At 39.8% G+C, this 24,414-nt stretch overlaps 1 protein-coding gene across 1 annotated transcript in view; it reads left to right on the top strand.

Annotated features, from left to right (window-relative positions):
• ITFG1 (integrin alpha FG-GAP repeat containing 1) overlaps positions 1-24,414 on the top strand; it is a 303,068-nt gene that overhangs the window by 29,800 nt on the left and 248,854 nt on the right. The window contains exon 6 of the mRNA XM_003280410.3: positions 2,971-3,065. Within this exon, the coding sequence (XP_003280458.2) occupies positions 2,971-3,065 (95 nt within the window). The remainder of the gene's footprint in view (positions 1-2,970; positions 3,066-24,414) is intronic.

Raw genomic sequence — 24,414 nt, forward strand, 5'->3', positions numbered from 1 at the left:
AGTTGATAGAAGTACTACCAGTGTTACCTCCTGGTTTTGATATTTATACTGTGGTTATGTAAGATGTTAATATTAATGGAAACTGAATGAGAGATAAATGGAAACTGTGCTATGGGCTTTTCTTAGCAAGATAAAATTCACATAACTTAAAACTTTAAATTTATCATAGAATCCCTAGTTGTATAATTGATAAAGTGTACAATTTAGTATCATTTAGTACATTTACAATTTTGCACAACCATCAGCTCTATCTGGGTCCCACACCATTTTATCACTGCAAAGGGAACCCTGTATCCACTAAGCCAGCAGTCCCCAACCTTTTTGGCACCAGGGACCGGTGTTGTGGAAGACAGTTTTTCTATGGACAGGGTCGGAGGCCAGGTGGTGGGGGTGGTTTCAGGATAAAATTTTTCCACCTCAGATCATCAGGCATTAGATTCTCATAAGCAGCACACAACCTAGATCCCCTGAATGTGCATTTCACAATAGGGTTCGCAGTCCTTTGAGAATCCAGTGCCACGGCTGATCTGACAGGCAACGGAGCTCATGAGGTGATGCTCTCTTGCCTGCCGCTCACCTCCTGCTGTGTGGCCCAGTTCCTAAAAGGCCATGGACCTGTAGTGGTCCACAGCCCAAGGGTTAGGGAACCCTACATTAAGCAATCACTCCCTTTTGTCTCTCAGCACCTGACAACCACAAATCTGCTTTCTGTCTCTGTAGATTTAACTATTATGAATATTTCACATAAATGGAATTCTCCAGTATGTGACCTTTTGTTTCTGCCTTTTTTCACATAGTATGTTTTTAAGGATCATCCATTTTTTACTAGTCTGTATTGTATGAGTAATTTAGTCGTTTTTATGGCTTAATAATAGTCCATTGTATAGATATATGACATTTTGTTTATCCATTTATCCACTGATGGGAATTTGTGTTATTTCCACTTGTGGGCTATTGTGAATAGCACTGCTAAGAGCATTCATTTTTCAAATATTTGTCTGTTTACTTATTTTTAATTATCTTGGATATATAGCTAAGTGTAGAAATGCAGGATCATATGGTAATTCTGTGTTTAACTTTTTGAAGAACTGCCAAACAGTTTTCCAGAGATCCTTTTAGTTCTTTCATCCATTCTGAGTTAAATTTTGTATGTAGTGTGAAGTGGGGACTTCAATTTATTCTTCTACATGGTCCAAAACTTTAGAATTAATACTTGTAAAAGAGAATCATTATTATTTTCCACAATTTTAGAAAACCTTCTATGACATTAATCATTTATTTTCTGATTCATTTAAAAAAGATTAAAGATAATAAATATGACTGCTAAAACTATAAAACTCTTAGAAGAAAACAGGCAAATTTTCATGCCCTTGCATTAGGAAATGGATTCTTTGATAATGGTACCAAAAGAACAAGCAAGAAATGAAAAATTGATATGTTGGACTTAATCAAAATTAAGAACTTGTACTATCAAGAAAGTAAAAAGATGTCCGGGCATGGTGGCTCACGCCTGTAATCCCAACACTTAGGGAGGCCAAGGCGGGTGAATTGCCTGAGCTCCGGAGTTCGAGACCAGTCTGGCCAACATGGTGAAACCCCGTCTCCACTAAAAAAAAAATACAAAAAATTACCCAGGCATGGTGGTACATGCTTATAATCCCAGCTACTTGGGTGGCTAAGGCAGGAGAATCGCTTGAACCCTGGAGGCGGAAGTTGCATTAAGCGGAAATCGCACCACTGCACTACAACCTGGGTGACAGAGCGAGACTCTGTCTCAAAAAAAAAAAAAAAGAAAAGAAAAGTAAAAAGACAACCCACAGCCTAGGAGACAAGTCATATACTACATAAAGGCCTAATGTCCAGATTATATAAAGAACTCTTAAAACACTCCAACAGGGACTGAGGGCAATGGTCTTGTAATCCCAGCCCTTTGAGAGGCCAAGGAGGGAAGATCCCTTTAAGCCAGGAGTTCAAGACCAGCCTGGGCAAAAAGGCAAGACCCCTGTATCTAAAAATGGATGGATGGATGGATGGATGGATGGATGGATGGATGGATGGATGGATCGATGGATGGATAGCAGTAAAGCAATACATAACATACATAACACAATTTAAGAATGGAAAAATAATTTGAGTAGACATTTCTCCAGAGAATATATACGGATGGCCAGTAACCACAGCAAACATGTTCAGCAACATTAGCTATCTGGAAAATACAAATCAAACCACAATGAAATACTCTATCACACCCTCTAGGATAGCTATAATAAAATAAATGGACAAGAATAAGACAGGATTTGAAGATACTGGAATTCTCCTACATTGCTGGGTACAAATGTAAGATGGTGAAGTGGAAAACAGTTCAACAATTCCTCAAAACGTTAAACATATTCCTCTATGACCCAACAAGTCCACTCGTAGGTATATACCAAAAAGAATTAAAGACATATGTCCACATAAAAACTTGTACATGAATGTTCATAGGAGCCAAAAAGTGGAAACAAGCCAAATCTTCAGATGAATGGACAAGCAAAATGTAAACCCATACAATGGAATATTATTCCACCATAGAAAGAACTGAGGCACTGATACATGTTTCAACATGGATGAACTTGAAAACATTATTCTAACTGAATGAAGCCAAACACAAAAGACCACATATTGTATGATTTCATTTATGTGAAATGTCCTGAATAGAGACAGAATGCAGATTTGTGGTTGCCAATAAGGGGAAATAGAGTACACAGTTTCTTTTTTGGTGTGATGAAAATGCTTTGGAGTTAGATAGTAGTGATGATTGTACACTGTGAACATACTAAAAACCACTCACTGCACTTTAAGAGAATGAATTGTATGTTGAATATATTAATAAAAATAAATAAATTTTTAAGTGTTTTGCATGGAGAGATTTTCATTTTAAAATAATGCTCATTTGATGTTTACCTTAAGAAAAGTACTTTTATTTTTTAGGAATTTATCATGGCATCCAGCATTGACCACTACAAGTAAAATGCGAATTCCACATTCTCATGCATTTATTGATCTGACTGAAGATTTTACAGCAGGTGAGTTGCACATACATCTGGAATTGTTTTGAGTTGCCAAAGAAGTATGGGATTTTATTTACTGTACAGTTTGTATTTAATTGCTAATGAAGTAAATGTTGAAATTACTGTTTAAAGGATGTTAGAAAGTCAGTGATTTGGAAACATGGAAAAAGTACTGACTGTAATAAATAAGTCTTTTAGCTATTGTTGTTTTTGTTGTTCATTAATAACTGCCTCAGAATTTGGATTCTCTACTTTTTATGAATTCATGATAATTTCAGCACATGTTGCCTGCTGGGTTTTTTTACCTTTTTTATTAAAAATTTTTAAAATAATATGTGCTACAAATTTAACAATAAGAAAAATCTTTAGCTTATGTACAAGAATAATTTCACAGGCTTTTAAAACTTGTTATCATGGAAAATTTTAAACAGAAAATTGGATAGAATATTATAATATATGCACATGTAACCGTCACCTAGCTTCAACAATTATTATATGGCCCAATCTTGTTTCCCCTGTAAATGCACCTACAAGTTCCTCCTATCCAAGATAATTTTAAATTAAATCCCAAACATATAATTTCATTTTTAAATATTTCCATCCGTATCTTAAATTGCAAGGACTTCTTTATTTAAAACTGCCAGATCATTTTGAGACCTAAAAAAATTACACAATAATTTCTTTTTTTGAGAGGGTCTAACTCTGTTCCACAGGCTGGAGCACAGTGGTACATGCGATCACAGCTCACTGCAACCTCTGCCTCCCAGGCTCAAGCTATCCTCCCAGCTCAGCCTTGAGAGCATCTAGGACTACAAGCATGTGCCATTATGCCTGGCTAATTTTTGTACTTTTTGTAGAGACAGAGTTTCCCCATGTTGCCTAGACTGGTCTTGAACTCCTTGGCTCAAGCAATCCACCTACCTTGGCTTCCCAAAATGGTGGGATTACCAGCATGAGCCACCACACCCAATCAACAACAATTTCTTAATGTCATTGAATATCTAGTCATTATTCAAAATGCCCAGATTTTCTCCTACATGTTTTTATCAAATCAGGAAGTTAAACAAGGTTCATGCAGAAGTAGAGAAACCATCTGTGCTGTACACATCTGTGCTGTACAGTTGCGTGGATTTTTCAGATTGTATCCCAATGGAGTTAACATGTTACATGTTACTATGTTCCTAGAATCAAAATTCTTTTTTTTTGGAGACAGAGTCTCACTCTGTCACCCAGGCTGTAGTGCAGTGGTGCGATCTCTACTCACTGCAACCTCCGCCTCCCAAGTAGCTGGGATTACAAGCACACGCTGCCACGCCCAGCTAATTTTTTTGTATTTTAGTAGAGACAGGGTTTCACCATGTTGGCCAGGCTGGTCTCGAACTCCAGAGCTCAGGCAATTTACCCACCTTGGCCTCCCAAAGGGCTGGGATTACAGACATGAGCCACCGCACCCAGCCACAGAATCAGAATTCTTTTGTGGGTGGTGGGAGTGGGAATATCAAGAATATTTCCTAGGTGTTGCTGTATGTTTCAGCTCATTAGGTGATGTAGTTTAAGTTGTCTCTCTTCTGTGATATTAAAATTGATCAGTAGGTTCAGTTTTCCTCAGCATAGATCATCTATTACAGTATTCTCTAATGGTTAGGAGGTATGAATGATTACTCTCAGACCCATTATTTCAACAGGAGTTGCAAAATTGTGACACACTAAATCTATCACTCTACTGCAGGTATAATTAGCTAAATTTTCTGTTAAAAAAAGGAACTGCCATCCTCAGTTCTTTAGTCACCTGCAGTATAGTTGAGACAGGCAAGATAAATACTTGATTTCCCCACCCCCGCCCCCATTTCCCACCATTTTTTGTGAGCATTCAAACACTTAACAGTCTGATTTTACAGTTACATTTTTATGTAATGTACTAATTGCAAATGAGTAAAGCAGGCCTAGTGGCCGTGAGATGTAATAAAACTTATTTTCTTTAAAAGTATTCCATGACGTAAAACCTAATTTTCATTGAGAAACAGGTAGAAAATAATATTGCATAATTTAAACCTCTTAATTCTGGATTGATATGACTTTTGCTACAACATTTTCATTATTGACATATAATTTTCAAAGTTAAAAATATTTAGTGCCCAAATACACTGTGGATTTTACTGACTTAAAACCACAAATTTAACCTTTTATCTAGTAAATTTTTTATGAATCTAAGATTCTAGGTACTTGAATATGCTTTGTATGTTTTGTGTGGGAGGACGGGAGAATTTAAGAACAGAAAACAGATTATTTTTAGTGTGGTTTATCTGGTATGCCAAATCACATGAAAACCTCAATTAAGGTGTTGACAACATTGCAATGGAAGTTGTCTTAGAAACTTGCTTTTCGAGATGAGAACATTCTATACTTATAGGTTCATTTTTTAATCTTATTTTTGTTACATACACACATCCAAACTTTTGTTTCTTACGATTCCTTTTTAGGAAAAATCTATCTTAATGAAGTTTTAGAAATGTACTTGTAGTTCAATAGTATGAGACTTCCTTAAACAATACTGACTTTGCATTTAAGTAAGCCGCCACCAGGGCTGCTGCTACCCATCTGCACAAGCAAAGTGAATGAAGAAGAAATAAGTCTTTCCTATACATGCAAAAGCTGAGGGAATTCATTACCACTGGAATGGCCCTACATGAAATTCTTAAAGGAGTCCTACATTTGGAAGCATAAAGACAGTATCTACCATCATGAGATCACACAAAATATAAAACTCACTGGTAGCTCAGACACACAAATAAAAAAGAGAAAGGACTCAAATGTTACCAGTAAATGTTACCAGTACAGAAAACCACCATATCTCATTGATAAACAATAAGAGATAAAGAAAGGACAAAGGATACATATGCAAAACAACCAGAAAACAATTCATAAAATGAAAGGAATAGGCCAGGTGCATTGACTCACTCCTGTAATCCCATCATTTTGGGAGACTGAGGCAAGCAGATTACTTGAGCTTAGGAGTTTGAGACCAATCTATGCAACATGGTGAAACCTTGTCTCTATCAAAAGTAAAAATTAGCCAGGCGTGGTGGCACATGCCTGTGATCCCAGCTACTCAAGAAGCTGAGGTAGGAGAATCACTTGATCCTGGGAGGCAGAGGTTGCAGTGAGCTGAGGTAATGCCACTGCACTTCAGCCTGGATAACAGAGTGCAGACCTTGTCTGGGAAAAAAAAAAAAAAAAAAAATAGGAGAGTCGCTTCCAAGATGGCCGAATAGGAACACTTCTGGTCTGCAGCTCCCAGCGAGATCGACGCAGAAGACGGGTGATTTCTGCATTTCCAACTGAGGAACCTGGTTCATCGCATTGGGACTGGTTGGACAGTGGGTGCAGCCCAAGGAGGGCAAGCTGAAGCAGGGCGGGGTGTCACCTTACCCAGGAAGTGCAAGGGATCAGGGGATTTCCTTTCCTAGCCAAGGGAAGCCGTGACAGACTGTACCTGGAGAAACAGTACACTCCTGACCAAATACTGTGCTTTTCCCACGGTCTTAGCAACTGGCAGACCAGAAGATACCCTCCCGTGCCTGGCTCAGCAGGTCCCACACCCACGGAGTGTTGCTCACTGCTAGCGCAGCAGTCTGAGATCAACCTGCGATGCTGCAGCTTGATGGGGAGAAGAGCGTCTGCCATTGCTGTGGCTTGAGTAGCTTACAGTGTAAACAAAGCAGCCTGGAAGCTCGAACTGGGAGGAGCTCACTGCAGCTCAGCAAGGACTACTGCCACTAGATTCCACCACTGGGGTCAGGGCATAGCAGAACTAAAGGCAGCAGATAGCTTCTGCAGACTTAAACATCCCTGTGTGACAGCTCTGAAGAGAGCAGTGGTTCTCTCAGCATGGCGTTCGAGCTCCAAGAACGGACAGACTTCCTCCTCAAGTGGGTCCCTGACCCCCGTATAGCCTGACTAGGAGACACCTCCCAGCAGGAGCCAACAGACACCTCAAACACGCAGGTGCCCCTCTGGGACGAAGCTTCCAGAGGAAGGATCAGGCAGCAATATTTGCTGTTCTGCAGCCTTCGCTGTTGATACCCAGGCAAACAGGGTCTGGAGTGGACCTCCAGCAAACTCTTAACAGACCGGCAGCTGAGGGGCCTGACTACTAGAAGGAAAACTAACAAACAGAAAGGAATAGCATCAACATCAACAAAAAGGACATCCACACCAAAACCCAGTCTGTAGGTCACCAACATCAAAGACCAAAGGTAGATAAAACCACAAAGATGGGGAGAAACCAGAGCAGAAAAGCTGAAAATTCCAAAAACCAGAGCACCTCTTCTCCTTCAGAGGATTGCAGCTCCTCACCAGCAAGAGAACAAAATTGGACGAAGAATGAGTTTGACAAGTTGACAGAAGTAGGCTTCAGAAGGTCGTTAATAGCAAACTTCTCCGAGCTACAGGAGCATGTTCTAACCCATCGCAAGGAAGCTAAAAACCTTGAAAAAAGGTTAGGCGAATGGCTAACTAGAATGAACAGTGTAAAGAAGACCATAAATGACTTGATGGAGCTGCAAAACCATGGCATGAGAACTTTGTGACGCATGCACAAGCTTCAATAGCTGATTCGATCAAGTGGAACAAAGGGTATCAGTGATTGAAGATCAAATTAATGAAATAAATTGAGAAGACAAGGTTAGAGAAAAAAGAGTGAAAAGAAACAAACAAAACCTCCAAGAAATATGAGACTATGTGAAAAGACCAAATCTACGTTTGATTGGTGTACCTGAAAGTGATAGGGAGAATGGAACCAAGTTGGAAAACACTCTTCAGCATATTATCCAGGAGAGCTTCCCCAACCTAGCAAGGCAGGCCAACATTCAAATTCAAGAAATACAGAGAATACCACAAAGATACTCCTCGAGTAGAGCAACCCCAAGACACATAATTGTCAGATTCACCAAGGTTGAAATGAAGGAAAAAATGTTAAGGGCAGCCAGAGAGAAAGGTCAGGTTACCTACAGAGGGAAGCCCATCAGACTACCATCTGATCTCTCAGCAGAAAACCTACAAGCCAGAAGAGAGTGTGGGCCAGTATTCAACATTCTTAAAGAATTTTCAACCCAGAATCTCATATCCAGCCAAGCTAAGCTTCATAAGTGGAGGAGAAATAAAATTCTATACAGACAAGCAAATGCTGAGAGATTTTTTCACCACTAGGGCTGCCTTACAGGAGCTCCTTAAGGAAGCACTAAACATGGAAAGGAACAACCAGTACAAGCCACTGCAAAAACATGCCAAATGGTAAAGACCATCGATGCTAGGAAGAAACTGCATCAATTAACAGGCAAAATAACCAGTGAGCATCATAATGACAGGATCAAATTCAGACATAATAATATCAATCTTAAATGTAAATGGGCTAAATGCCCCAGTTTAAAGACACAGACTGGCAAATTGGATAGAGTCAAGACCCACTGATGTGCTGTATTCAGGAGACCTGTCTCATGGGCAGAGATGCACATAGGCTCAAAATAAATGGATGGAGGAAGATCTACCTAGCAAACGGAATGCAAAAAAAAAAAAAAAAAAAAAAGCAGGGATTGCAGTCCTGGTCTCTGATAAAACAGACTTTAAACCAACAAAGATCAAAAGAGACAAAGACGCCACTACATAATGGTAAAGGGATCAATTCAACAAGAAGAGCTAACTATCCTATATACATATGCACCAATACAAGAGCACCCAGATTCATAAAGCAAGTCCTTAGAGACCTACAAAGAGACTTAGACTCCCACGCAATAATAATGGGAGACTTTAACACCCCACTGTCAATATCAGACAGATCAACAAGACAGAAGGTTAACAAGGATATCCAGGACTTGAACTCAGCTGTGGACCAAGCAGACCTAATAGACATCTACAGAACTCTCCACCCCAAATCAACAGAATATACATTCTTCTCAGCACCACATCGCACTTATTCTAAAATTGACCACATAATTGGAAGTAAAGCACTCCCACAGAAATACAAACTACCATCAGAGAATACTATAAACACATCTATGCAAAAAAAAAACTAGAAAATCTAGAAGAAGTGGATAAATTCCTGGACACATACACCCTCCCAAGACTAAACCAGGAAGAGGTTGAATCTCTGAATAGACCAATAACAGGCTCTGAAATTGAGGCAATAATTAATAGCCTACCAACCAAAAAAAGTCCAGGACTAGACGGACTCACAGCCGAATTCTACCAGAGGTACAAGGAGCTGGTACCATTCCTTCTGAAACTATTCCAATCAATAGAAAAAGAGGGAATCCTCCCTAACTCATTTTATGAGGCCAGCATCGTCCTGATACCAAAGCCTGGCAGAGTCATAACAAAAAAAGAGAATTTTATGCCAATATCCCTGATGAAAATCAGTGTGAAAATCCTCAATAAAATACTGGCAAACCATCTCATGCCGGTTAGAATGTCGATCATTAAAAAGTCAGGAAACAACAGGTGCTGGAGAGGATGTAGAGAAATAGGAACACTTTTACACTGTTGGTGTGAGTGTAAGTTAGTTCAACCATTGTGGAAGACGGTGTGGCGATTCCTCAAGGATCTAGAACTAGAAATACCATTTGACCCAGCAATCCCATTACTGGGTATATACCCAAAGATTATAAATCATGCTACTATAAAGATACATGCACATGTATGTTTATTGTGGCACTGTTCACAATAGCAAAGACTTGGAACCAACCCAGATGTCCATCAGTGATAGACTGGATTAAGAAAATGTGGCATATATACACCATGGAATACTGTGCATCCATAAAAAAGGATGAGTTCATGTCCTTTGCAGGGACATGGATGAAGCTGGAAATCATCATTCTAAGCAAACTGTCACAAGGACAAAACCAAACACCACATGTTCTCACTCACAGGTGGCAGTGGAACAATGAGAACACATGGACAGGGGGTGGGGAACATCACACACCAGACCCTGTGGCAGGGTGGGGGACTGTGGGAGGTATAGCATTAGGAGAAATACCTAATGTAAATGACGAGTTGATGGGTGCAGCCAGCCAACGTGGCACATGTATACCTATGTAACAGACCTGCACGTTGTGCACATGTACCCTAGAACTTAAAGTATAATTTTTAAAAAAAGGAATAATTCATCACCTATCAAATATAACCTTGATTGTAAATGGCTTAAATTTTCCACTTAAAAATATAGACTGGCTAGTCCATGCATTGTGGCTCACCCCTGTAATCCCAGCGCTTTGGGAGGCCAAGGCGGGCAGATCATGAGGTCAGGAGATCAAGACCATCCTTGCCAACATTCTGAAACTCTGTCTCTACTAAAATACAAAAAGTTAGCTGGGCATGTTGGTACATACCTGTAGTCCCAGCTACTCAGGAGGCTGAGGCAGGAGAATCGCTTGAACCCGGGAGGCGGAGGTTGAGTGAGCCAGGATCGTGCCACTGCTCTCCAGCCTGGCGACAGAACAAGACTCCATCTCAAAAAATATGTGTGTGTGTGTGTGTGTGTGTACATATATATGTATATATATATGTGTGTATATATATGTATATATGTATACACACACATACGTTTTTAGACTGGCTAAATGGATTCTTTTAAATGACCTACCTAACTTTATGCTGCGTACACAACAGTCACTTCACCTGTAACAACATGTATAGACTGAAAGCTAAGGGTTGAAAAGAGATATTCCATGAAAACAGAAACCAAAAATAAGCAAGAGTTCTTATACTTACATTCGATGAAAGGTAATTGAACAAAAAAGAGACATATAAGGTCTTTATATAATAATAAGGAGAACAATTCAGCAAGATAATGTAATCTTAATATATACACATCTAACAGTGGAGTACCCAGATACATAAAGAAAATATTATTATATCTAAAGGCAGAGATAGACTCTGTCTTAATCCATTTGTGTTGCTATAAAGGAGTGCCTGAAGCTGTGTAATCTGTAATGGAAAGGGGTTTATTTGGCTCACAGATCTTCATGCTTTACAAGAAACATGGTGCCAGCATTTGCTTCTGGTAAAAGGCTCAGACTGCTTCCACTTGTGGTGGAAGGTGAAAGGGAGCTGATACGCACAGAGATCATGTAACAAAAGATAGGACATGAGAGAGAGAGGGAAGTACCAGTCTGTTTTTAACAGCAGGATCTCGAGGATATTTTTATGGAAATAAATACAGAACTCAGTCATTACCGTGAGGATGGCACCAAGACATTCATAAGGGGTCTGCCCCCATGATCCTCACACTTCCTCTTAGGCCCACCTCCAACATTGTGAATCAGATGTCAACATGCTTTCTAAACTAATAGACTCCATCCAGTACATTAATAGTTCAGCACTTCAACATCACACTCTCACTGTTGCACAGATCATCTAGACAGTCAATAAAGAAACATTGGATATAAACTGTACATTAGACCAAATAGGCCTAACAGACATTTACAAAACATTTTATCCCACAGCTACAGAATACATATTTTTCTCATCAGAATATGATTACTTTTCCAGGACAGACCAGATGTTAGGCCACATTAAAAAAACAACAAATTTTTAAAAATTGGCATCATATCAAGCATCTTCTTACGCCACAATGGAATACAACTAGAAATCAATGACAAGAGGATCTTTGGAAACTGTACAAGTACATGGAAATAAAACAACATGCTCTTGATCAACCATTTACTCAATAAATTAAGGCAGGGCATGGTGGCTCATGCCTGTAATCTCAGCACTTTGGGACTGAGCTGCAGTGAGCCATGATTGCACTATTGTACTACAGCCCGGGCAGCAAAGCAAAAGCTGGTCTCCAAAAAAAAAAACAAAAGAGAAGATGAAAAAAAGGTGAAAGAGTCTGCCCAATATAAGACCTGAAGTAGGGCAGGTGTCGTGGCTCACACTTATAATCCCAGCACTTTGGGAGGCCGGGGTGGGCGGATCACTTGCGATCAGGAGTTTGAAACCAGTCTCGCCAACATAGTGAAACTTCATCTCTACTAAAAATATAAAAATTAGTTGGGCGTGACTGTGGGCACCTGTAATCTCAGGTACTTGGGAGGCTGAGGCAGGAGAATTGCTCGAACCTGGGAGGCAGAGGTTGCAGTGAGCTTTGTGCCACCACACTGGGTGACAGAGTGAGACTCATCTCAAAAAAAAAAAAAAAAAAAAAAAAAAAAAACCTGAAGTAAGGCCGTGAAAGTGCAAGGGAACAGATGCAGTGGCTCACCCCTATGATCCCAGCAGTCTGAGAGTCCAAGTTGGGTGGATCACTTGAAGTCAGGAGTTCAAGACCAGCCTGGGCAACATGGCAAAACCCTGTCTTTACAAAAAAGTACTAAAAAATTAGCTGGACTTGGTGGCACACTCTTGCAGTCCCAGCTGCTTGGGAGGCTGAGATGGGAGGATTGCTTGAGCTCGGGAGGTTAAGGCTGCAGTGAGCAATGATTATGCCACTGCACTTTAGCCTGAGTGACAGAGTGAGACCCTGTCTCAAAAAAAAAAAAAAAAGAAGGAAGTCCCTTGAGGCCAGGTGGTCAAAGCCACAATACACTATGATTGCAGCTGTGAATAGCAACTGCGCTCCACCTTGGACAACACAGACAGACTCTGTCTTTAAAACCAAACAAAAAAACTTAGCAAGCCAAATCCAAGAATGCATCAAAAAGATAATACAACATGAACTAGTGAGATTTATCTCAGAAATACAAGGATGGTTCAACATATGCATATTAGTAGATTAAAAATAGATATCTCATGCTCATGGATCATAAGAATTATTATCATTATATGACCATATTTCCAAAAGCAATCTACAAATTCAGTGTAATCTCTATCAAAATAACAATGGCATTTTTCACAGAAATAGGAAAAACAATCCCAAAATTTTTATGAATCAACAAAATATACCGAGTAGTCATAACAATACTGAGCAAAAAAAACAATTCTGGAAGTATCACATTGCCTGAGTTTAAAATGTGCTACAGACATATGCTACAAAGTCACAGTAACCAAAACAACATAGAACTAATATAAAAACAAACACAGACACAAAGACCAATGGAACAGAATAGAGAACCCAGAAATAATTCCACAGCCAACTGAATTTTGAGAAAGGCACCAAGATTATACATCATGGAATAGAAAAACTTTCTTTAATAAACAGTGCTGGGAAAACTGTGAATCAGTATGAAAAAGAATGAAATTAGTCCCCCCACCATGATATACAAAAAATTAACTCAAAATGAATGACCCAAAACTATAAAATTACTAGAAGAAAACATAAGGGAAACACTCCAGGATATTGGTCTAGGCAATGATTTTATGGCTAGGAGTTCAAAAGCTCAAAAATAAACAAACAAAAAAAAAGTTTCAAAAACAAAAGATAAATGGGACTGTGTTACGCTAAAAAGCTTCTGCACCTCAAAGGAAACAGTCAGCGGAGTAAGAGGCAACCTGTATAATGAGAGAAAATATTTGGAAACTGTTCATTAGATAAGGGACAAATACCCATAATATACAATAAACTCAAAGAATTCAACAGTAAGAAAGCAAATAATCCTATTGAAAAGAGGGCAAAGGATCTGAGTAGACATTTCTCAAGAAAAGATGTGTAAATGGCCAATAGGTTTATGAAAAAATGCTCAACATCTCTAATCATCAGTGAAATTTAAACTACAGTGAAATATCATCTCATTGTTATTCAAATGGCTGTTATCAAAAAGACCAAAAAAAAAAATCTCAAACAAATCCTGCTGAGGATGCAGAGAAATGAGAACACTTATACATTGTTTGAAATGTAAATTAGTACAGCCATTATGGAAAACAGTATGAATGTTTCACACAAAAACTAAAAATGGAACTACCATACCATCCACCAATCCCACCAATGGGTATTTATCCCAGGGAAAGGAAATCAGTATATTGAAGGGATATCTGTACCCCCATGATTATTGCAATAGTACTCAAAACAGGCAATATATGGAATCAGCCTGAGTGTCCTTCAGCTAATGAATGGAAAAAGTATGGCATATATACACAATGGAATCATATTCTGCCATAAAAAAAGAATGAAAGCCTGTTATTTGCATCAACATGTGTATAGAGGTCTTTATGTTAAGTGAATTAAGCCATGTACAGAAAGTCAAATATCACAAGGTCTCATTCATATATGGGAGCTAAAAGAGTTTATCTCATAGAGATAGTCAATAATAGTTACCAGAGGCAAAGTGTAGAGTGGGAGATGGAAAAAGGGTGGTTAATGCATATAAATATGCAGTTAGAAGAAATAAGTTCTAACATTCGATAGCACATTAGGGTGACTATAGTTAACAACAGTATATTGTGTGTTTCAAAGTAGCTAGAAGAGAAGAATTGAAGTATTCCTGACACACAAATAAATATTCAAGATGATAGATGTCCTAAATATCCTAGTTTGATCATTATATATTATACACATGTATCAGAGGCATTTGCTTAATCTGTTGTATAAAATGTATAGAAATTATCTTTGATGAGTGATCTTCCAGAAATTAAATTATATGAGGAAATTTTAAAATTTTAATTATTATAGTTGTGTTATATAGAACCCTGTTTCTGCTTTTGAAATCATTTCAGCAAACATTCAGAGTACCTGCCTCATGCAAAGGCTTCTCTGCTATTCATTGTATGAGATATAAAGATGACAAGAAGTGCCATCAGCCATCAAAAACAATTTAGTTTACTGGGAGTAGCTGACAAGCCTAGCCATTATACGTGGCAGAATGAAATAAGTGCATATTAGTTACGAACTACTATGTAGCAATAACAGAGGTAATAGTAGGCAGTAGTCCCACTATCTTGGGACTGTCATGTCCTACAAATTTAGCTAAGAATTTGGCCAATTTTTAAAAAATGGTATACAGTTCTCATTGTCCAGAATATATTCATTCCTTAGAACACTGTGTTAGTCCTTTTGTGTTGACATAAAGAAGTACCTGAGACTGGATAATCTATAAAGAAGGGGTTTATTGTGGCTCATGGTTCTCCATGCTTCTTCTGGGGAAGCCTTAGGAGGCTTCCACCAATGTTGGAAGGCAGAGGGAGAGCAAGCACATCATATTGTGAGACAGGAACCCGGGGGGGTGGGGGAATGCCAGGCTCCTTTAAACAGTCGGCTCTTGAATGAACTCAGAACCATGTGGAGGGCGCCAAACCATTCATGAGGGGTCCACTCCCATTACCCAGATAGATACCTCCCACTAGGGCCTACCTCCAACATTGGGGCTCAGATTTTAACATGAGATTTGGAGGGGACAAATATCTAAACTATATCAGACATACAAAACTTTTGCAAACAATAAGCTTTAGCTGAAATTCTTAATATAAAGAGAGCTTCCTGTTGAAGAAAAAACAAGTAATATATATGAATTCTCAGTTTTTTTCTTTTTTAATGTTTTTACTTCTTAATTTTTTTAAATAGTCAAATCTATGTGGCTTCTGACTTATCAACTATATGATTATAACAATTTATTTAACATCTTTTTTTGAACAATTATGTATGTTGTTTCTGGTTTTTTAAATTTTTATTTTATTTTTATTACTCTGGTGCCTGATTTTGTGGACATTGCTCATAATCTCACAAAGAGTTTCTGCATATGAAATAAATGGTTAAACAAGTATAAAGGTGTTTTTTTTTTTTTCTTTTGAGACACAGTTTCGCTCTTGTTGCCCAGGCTGGAGTGCAATCGTGCGATCTTGTCTCATTGCAGCCTCTGCCTCCTGGGTTCAAGGGATTCTTCTGCCTCAGCCCCCTGAGTAGCTGGGATTACAGGCGCCCACCACCATGCCCAGCTAATTTTTGCATTTTTAGTAGAGACGGGGTTTCACCATGTTGGCAAAGCTGGGCTCGAACTCCCAACCTCAGGTGATCTGCCCACCTCAGCCTCCCAAAGTGCTGGGATTATAGGCATGAGCCATCGCGCAAGGCAAGATTTTTAAAGAGGTGAAACACTTATCTTGCCCTGAAGAAAGGCTCATGAGAGTGCTTATTTCTCTCATTTTTGCCAACACTAGGTATTACCTTTTTTGAATTATCATTGGATGATTGGATCCAATCATTGATAATTGGAAAAAATGGTATTTCATTATGATTTTGATATGCATATCTTACATTATTGAAATGGAATTCCTTTTTCATATGTGAAAACCATTTCTGTTTTTTCTATTACTGATTTTTAGCTTTTCCTAAATTCTCTGCTTTGCAAATTCTGTTATTCTGACAACCAAGGCATTTATATACAACCACAGGCAATTCCGATTCATCTCTGCTACAGCTTTCCAAATAGTCTTCAAGGACTGAAGTTCTTTAATACCCCATTCTTTATAGTAACCTGATCATGTCATTCTGATCATCTCACTTTCTTCAATAATCCACTTTAAGAAAATAAATTCTGGCTTTTAGTAACCCCACTCTTCCATGCACAGCAGAAATGGCCATCTGTTACCTAAAGTAAACTCTGTTATATTCCTTTATTCTTGCAAAAGAAACTCAACCTTATCTTTTCACCTCATTTCATAACTAAAGAATAAGCATCTGCATTGAGGAAACAATGACTAAGTATCAGCATCCAGATTCTTGTCCAACAATGGAATATATGTATCATAAGGACAGCTGAGAATGAAGATTTTTATGGTTGAAACACTGCACACATGGGAACATTCATATCCCTTGATATTCTTGATTTGAAGAATTTGATTTTAGACAACAGTGTATTTGAGGCAATGGATGGGATATTCATGCAGGCAACCAGTTTCAATTTGTCCCTAGAGCCTGAAAAACAGATCAAGGTCAGAGCCTAAAAAGTCTAGGGTTCTTCCATATTGTTGAAGCCATGAAAATGGCTGAGCTTCAATAAGATGAACTTATAGTGGTAAAAACAGAAGGCTATTAACTCAATATTTATTTTATTTTATTTTGAACTATTTAAAAGTAATATAATTAAGGTAAGAAACAAAACAGTTCAAAAGTATATAAAGAAGAGGCAACTACTATCTTCATTTTCTTCTTCCCGAAGTGTTCTTTACAGATACATGCACATTTTCCTTTTTTATCCAAACGGAATTGTGTATAGAATTGTGATTCTTTCTTAATTCAGATATGTTAGTATACTGACACATATGGATTGACCTGGGTTTTTGTTGTTGTTGTTTTGGGGGTTTTTGTTGTTGTCGTTGTTGTTTGTTTTTTGTTTTTTGTTGTTTTTTTTTTTAACGACAGAGTCTCACTCAGTCACCCAGGCTTGAGTGCAGTGTCGGGAGCTCAGCTCACCGAAACCTCTGCCTCCCAGGTTCAGGCAATTCTCTTGCTTCAGCCTCCCTAGTAGCTGAAATTACAGGCCTGCATCACCACACCCAGTTAATTTTTTTGTATTTTTAGTAGATACAGGGTTTCACCGTGTTGGCCAGGCTGATCTTGAACTCTTGACCTCAAGTGATCTGCCCACTTGTGCCCCCCAGAACTGGGATAAAAAACAAATAGATCCGTGGTATTATTCCATTACATACAGATTGTAAAACATTCATCTCTTGGTGAGTATTTGTGTATTTCTTTTGTTTGTTTGTTTGCAGCATTGCTCTGTTAAACCTTTTTATAAGTACATCTCAGCCGGGTGTGGTGGCTCACGCCTGTAATCCCAGGACTTTGGGAGGCCAAGGTGGGTGGATCAACTGAAGTCAGGAGTTCGAGACCAGCCTGGCCAACATGGTGAAACCCTGACTCTACTAAAAATACAAAAATTAGCCGGGCATGAGGGCAGGCGCCTGTAATCCCAGCTACTCAGGAGGCTGAGGCAGGAGAATCACTTGAACCCGGGAGGCGGAGGTTGCAGTGAGCCAAGATTGCACCATTACACTCTAGCCTGGGGGATAAGAGTGAGAATAAGTACATCTCTATGTTCTTGTGCAATCCTAGGAGTATTAGACAGTCCCTGCACTTTACAGTTTTATTTTTTTGCAAATCAAATGATATTTTATTTGATTTTGGAGTTGTTTTATTGTGCCTGTGGGCTATGTACTACAGTGTTTTTTTCAGACAAAGTCTTGCTCTGTTGCCCAGGCTAGAGTGCAGTGGTGCCAACTCAGCTCACTGCAGCTTCAACTTTCTGGGTTCAAGTGATCCTCCCACTTCAGCCTCCCGAGTAGATGGGATTACAGGTGTGTGCCATCAACACCAGGCTAATTTTTAAACATTTTATAGAGACAGGATTTCTCCGTGTTGCCCAGACAAGTCTCGAACTCCTGGGCTCAAGTGATCTGTCCACGTTGGCCTCCCAAAGTGCTGAGATTACAGGTGTGATCCATTTGACCTGGCCTTAAGTGTTTTTGTAGTTAGCAGATCTTATTCTTTCATTTCTATATTTAGCACTCCCTTAAAGACCTCTTGTAAGTCTGGCATAGTGGGAATGAAGTCCCTTAACATTTGCTTGTCTGAAAAGGATTTTGTTTCTCCTTAGCTTACAAGTTTTGTTTGGCAGAATATCAAATTCTTGGTTGGTTCTGCTCTTTAATTATCCTGAAAATAGGCCCCCAGTCTCTTCTTGCTTGTAGGTTTCTGCTGAGAGGTCCACTGCTAGCTTAATGGGGTTTCCTTTGTATGTGACCTGACCCTTCTCTCTAGCTGCTTTTTTCTTTCATGTTGGCCTTGGAGATTCTGATAACTATGTGTCTTGCGGATGGTCATCTTGTATAGTATCTCACAGGAATTATCTGAATATCTTAAATTTGCCTGTCAACCTCTCTAGCCAGATTGGGGGAAATCTTATGGGCTGCATCCTCAAATATGCTTTCCAAGTTGCTTTCAGCCCCCTACTGGCTCAGGAATGACAATGTGTTGTACATTTTGTTTCTTTATAAAAGCGCGTGTTTCTCAGAGGTTTTGTTCATTTTTTTAAATTCTTTTTTCTTTTTTTTTATTATTATACTTTAGGTTTTAGGGTACATGTGCACAATGTGCAGGTTTGTTACATATGTATCCATGTGCCATGTTGGTTTGCTGCACCCATTAACTCGTCATTTAGCATTAGGTGTATCTCCTAATGCTGTCCCTCCCCCCTCCCCCACCCCACAACAGTCCCCAGAGTGTGATGTTCCCCTTCCTGTGTCCACGAGTTCTCATTGCTCAGTTCCCACCTATGAGTGAGAACATGTGGTGTTTGGTTTTTTGTCCTTGAGATAGTTTACTGAGAATGATGTTTTCCAGTTTCATCCATGTCCCTACAAAGGACGTGAACTCATCATTTTTTATGGCTGCATAGTATTCCATGGTGTATATGTGCCACATTTTCTTAATCCAGTCTATCGTTGTTGGACATTTGGGTTGGTTACAACTCTTTGCTATTGTGAATAGTGCCACAATAAACATACGTGTGCATGTGTCTTTATAACAGCATGATTTATAGTCCTTTGGGTATATACCCAGTAATGGGATGGCTGGGTCAAATGGTGTTTCTAGTTCTAGATCCCCGAGGAATCGCCACACTGACTTCCACAATGGTTGAACTAGTTTACACTCCCACCAACAGTGTAAAAGTGTTCCTATTTCTCCACATCCTCTCCAGCACCTGTTGTTTCCTGACTTTTTAATGATGGCCATTCTAACTGGTGTGAGATGGTATCTCACTGTGGTTTAGATTTGCATTTCTCTGATAGCCAGTGATGATGAGCATTTTTTCATGTGTTTTTTGGCTGCATAAATGTCTTCTTTTGAGAAGTGTCTGCTCGTGTACCTCGCCCACTTTTTGATGGGGTTGTTTGTTTTTTTCTTGTAAATTTGTTTGAGTTCATTGTAGATTCTGGATATTAGCCCTTTGTCAGATGAGTAGGTTGCAAAAATTTTCTCCCATTCTGTAGGTTGCCTGTTCATTCTGATGGTAGTTTCTTTTGCTGTGCAGAAGCTCTTTAGTTTAATGAGATCCCATTTGTCAATTTTGGCTTTTGTTGCCATTGCTTTTGGTGTTTTAGACATGAAGTCCTTGCCCATGCCTATGTCCTGAATGGTATTGCCTAGGTTTTCTTGTAGGATTTTAATGGTTTTAGGTCTAACATTTAAGTCTTTAATCCATCTTGAATTAATTTTTGTATAAGGTGTAAGGAAGGGATCCAGTTTCAGCTTTCTACATATGGCTAGCCAGTTTTCCCAGCACCATTAAAAAAAGGCAAGGGTTGCAATCCTAGTCTCTGATAAAATAGACTTTAAACCAACAAAGATCAAAAGAGACAAAGAAGGCCATTACATAATGGTAAAGGGATCAATTCAACAAGAAGAGCTAACTATGCTAAATATATATGCACCCAACACGGGAGCACCCAGATTCATAAAGCAAGTCCTGAGTGACCTACAAAGGGACTTAAACTCCCACACAATAATAATGGGAGATTTTAACACCCCACTGTCAACATTAGACAGATCAACGAGACAGAAAGTTAACAAGGATATCCAGGAATTGAACTCAGCTCTGCACAAAGTGGACCTAATAGACATCTACAGAACTCTCCACCCCAAATCAACAGAATATACATTTTTTTCAGCATCACACCACACCTATTCCAAAATTGACCACATAGTTGGAAGTAAAGCTCTCCTCAGCAAATGTAAAAGAACAGAAATTATAACAAACTGTCTCTCAGACCACAGTGCAATCAAACTAGAACTCAGGATTAAGAAACTCACTCAAAACCACTCAACTACATGGAAACTGAACAACCTGCTCCTGAATGACTATTGGGTACATAATGAAATGAAGGCAGAAATAAAGATGTTCTTTGAAACCAACGAGAACAAAGACACAACATACCAGAATCTCTGGGACACATTCAAAGCAGTGTGTAGAGGGAAATTTATAGCACTAAATGCCCACCAGAGAAAGCAGGAAAGATCCAAAATTGACACCCTAACATCACAATTAAAAGAACTAGAAAAGCAAGAGCAAACACATTCAAAAGCTAGCAGAAGGCTAGAAATAACTAAAATCAGAGCAGAACTGAAGGAAATAGAGACACAAAAAACGCTTCAAAAAATTAATGAATCCAGGAGCTGGTTTTTTGAAAAGATCAACAAAATGGATAGACCGCTAGCAAGACTAATAAACAGGAAAAGAGAGAAGAATCAAATAGATGCAATAAAAAATGAAAAAGGGGATATCACCACCGATCCCATAGAAATACAATCTACCATCAGAGAATACTACAAACACCTCTATGCAAATAAACTAGAAAATCTAGAAGAAATGGATAAATTCCCCGACAAATACACCCTCCCAAGACTAAACCAGGAAGAAGTTGAATCTCTGAATAGACCAATAACAGGCTCTGAAATTGTGGCAATAATCAATAGCTTACCAACCAAAAAGAGTCCAGGACCTGATGGATTCACAGCTGAATTCTACCAGAGGTACAAGGAGGAGCTGGTACCATTCCTTCTGAAACTATTCCAATCGATAGAAAAAGAGGGAATCCTCCCTAACACATTTTATGAGGCCAGCATCGTCCTGATACCAAAGCCTGGCAGAGACATAACCGAAAAAGAGAATTTCAGACCAATATCCTTGATGAACATTGATGCAAAAATCCTCAATAAAATACTGGCAAACCGAATCCAGCAGCACATCAAAAAGCTTTAAATTCTTTTTTCTTTATTTTTGTCTGGCAGAGTTGATTTGAAGGACCAGTCTTCATGATCTAGAGTCTTTCCTCAGTTTGTTCTGTTTTTTTTTAATTCTTCCAACTGTTTCTGTAGTGAATTTTTCTTTTTCTTTATTTCTTTTTTTTTTTTTTTTTTTTTTTTTTTTTGAGAGTCTTGCTCTGTCACCCAGGAGGGAGTGCAGTGGCGCAAATCTTGGCTCACTGCAACCTCCACCTCCTTGGGTTCAAGTGATTCTCATGCCTCAGCCACCCAAGTAGCTGGGACCACAGGCACACACCACCATATCCTGCTATTTTTTTCTTTGTTTTTTTAGTCTTCAGTAAAGAGGGGGTTTTGCCATATTGGCCAGGCTGGTCTTGAACTCCTGACCTCAAGTGAGCCACCGTGCCCAGGCTTTGTAGTGAATTTTTTGACTTGAGAAGTTCAGTTTTGTTTTTTTCTTAAAATGACTATGTCATCTTTCAACTCTTAGATCATTTTCTTGGATTCCTTAGATTGGGTTTCAGTTTTCTCCTGATCTCATTTAGCTTTTTTGGCCATACAGATTCTGAATTCTATGACTGTCATTTCAGCCATTTCAATCTGGTTAAGAAATGTTGCTGGGGATCTAGTGCAGTTGTTTGGAGGTAAGGAGACACTCTGACTGAATTACCAGAGTTCTGTGCTGATTCTTACTCATCTGAGAGGCCTGGTATTCCTTTATCTTTTTGAATTTGCTGTTGTTTGGATGGTGCTTTTTGTTTTTATATTCTGTATTTCCCTTGAGGGTTTGACTGTGGTTTAAGTTGAATATTGGCTTTGATTCTGGGTTATTTCTGAGGTCCGAAGCTCTGTACAGGATCTTTATTTGTGGCTAGATTTCTGCATTGGGTTTCACAGTCAATGTATGCTGGAAGAATTTTTTTTGGTGGTGTAATATAGGTTGCTATGCAGCAGATGGCACTTAAAAGTAATGTGTAGCAGGTAAACTTACTCAGCAGTGCGCCTCTTTTGTGTTTGACTACATTTGCAAGAGCACTCTGTGATTGGGGAGACTAGGGTGGCAATGATGACCTCCTTGCCAGACCTGTTCCTAGGCCGTTTGGGAGCCACCTCCAATCATTAGGACTGCACCCATCTTTCCTTGGCTCCAGTGGGGGTCCTGGCGGGCTGTACGTTCCCTTCCCTTAGTGGTTATCCAAGTCAAAGGTTGGTCACTATGAGACCAGCATTCAGAGTCCTGCTGGTCGTCCATCTTTGCTTGGCAGAGTTAGAGCAGGTTATAGGGTATGTCTGCAAGGGGTCTGTTCACGCAGTAGGTCAAGGGCAGGGGACCTCCGGGCAGGGCGGTATTGCCCTGAGTTTGCAGCTAGTATGGCGCCTACAGCCCAAGGTTTTGTCACTCAGCAAGACAGTTTTTGGGACCACCCAGCACACCCTCCCTCCACCAGTCTCCTTCTGGTGGCCTCCCTGGTATCTGCCCCAACCAGCTAGTTTTGTCTTCCAAGCCTCCTGCCCCCAAATCGCTGGGGTTGTGTTGTGGTTTTAGGACTACCTCAGTCACAGGCTGTGGCTGGCATATGGGCCACACCCTTCCTGGCCCATACCTGTGGAAGGAGGCATGCCCAGTTCCCATGCCAGTCCACAAATCTGTATCTCATTTTTCTCAGTGTTCTGAGAGTGGGGGCTCCTCCTCCATTCATGTGCCAGCCACAGACCTCAGCTTGGCACTTCTGAGCTTATGTGCTCTCACCTGGGGCCTGAACCTGCAGCTTTGTCCTCTGTCCCCGCGTCACCGGAAAGCCTGCAGGTAGGGCTGGCAGGAAAGCACTTGGACTGCTCAGTGGAGGTTGTGCTGTGGGCATGCTCTGGTGGGAGCTGCCAGGCGGGGGCCTTGGGAGAAACTGGTGGATAGGGGGGCAAACAAACATACCCTGGTCCCACAGGAAAGACAGCCCTGCTCTTTCCCTGGCCCTGGTTAGAGCTACCCAGAAGATGGAGAGCCTTGCGGAATGGGTCCCCATTGCTATATTTTGCCGATGTCCTGCACGCAAGACCCCTCAACCTCTGTGCAGGCTCAATCTCTGTCTCTGCCTACTCTCCAGGTAGATTGCCTGCCAATTCCAATGTCTATGGGGGTTGTGGAGTGTCTTGTAGCCAAGATCCCAGAGGTTCATGGTGAGAGCGGGCTGTGCCACAGTTCTTCACTCACACCTTCCTTAGGAGCTGTTTAGGGCCAGGAACTCATCAAGGTGCTCAGTAAGGCCAGGCAAGGGTCCCAGCTTCCTCCTCTTCAGACCTGTTGTCTGCGTCACCTCTCTGCCAACTCTCAGTGTTTTCTCTCAAAAGATCTGTTCAAAGTATGTTGATTTACTTAATATTTTAGTCTTTCTCAGTGGGAGAGGCGCTTCCTGGCTGTGTCTAGTCAGCCGTCTTGTGCTGAATCACTCTATATCTTATTTTGATCACCATTTCCTGAGTTATATAATTAATATTAAATAGCTTTTCATATACTAACTGGCCATTTACAATTATTTTTGTTGGAATTGCTTATTTACTACATACTTTGCCCATTTTTCTGTTAGAGTGTTTTCTTTTTTTAGAGACACAGTCTCTGTCACCCAGGCTGGAATGCATGGGCACCATCACAGCTCACAGGAGCCTCAACCTCCTGGG

This window comes from Nomascus leucogenys, chromosome 2, assembly GCF_006542625.1.
Source record: "Nomascus leucogenys isolate Asia chromosome 2, Asia_NLE_v1, whole genome shotgun sequence".
Taxonomy (NCBI): domain Eukaryota; kingdom Metazoa; phylum Chordata; class Mammalia; order Primates; family Hylobatidae; genus Nomascus; species Nomascus leucogenys.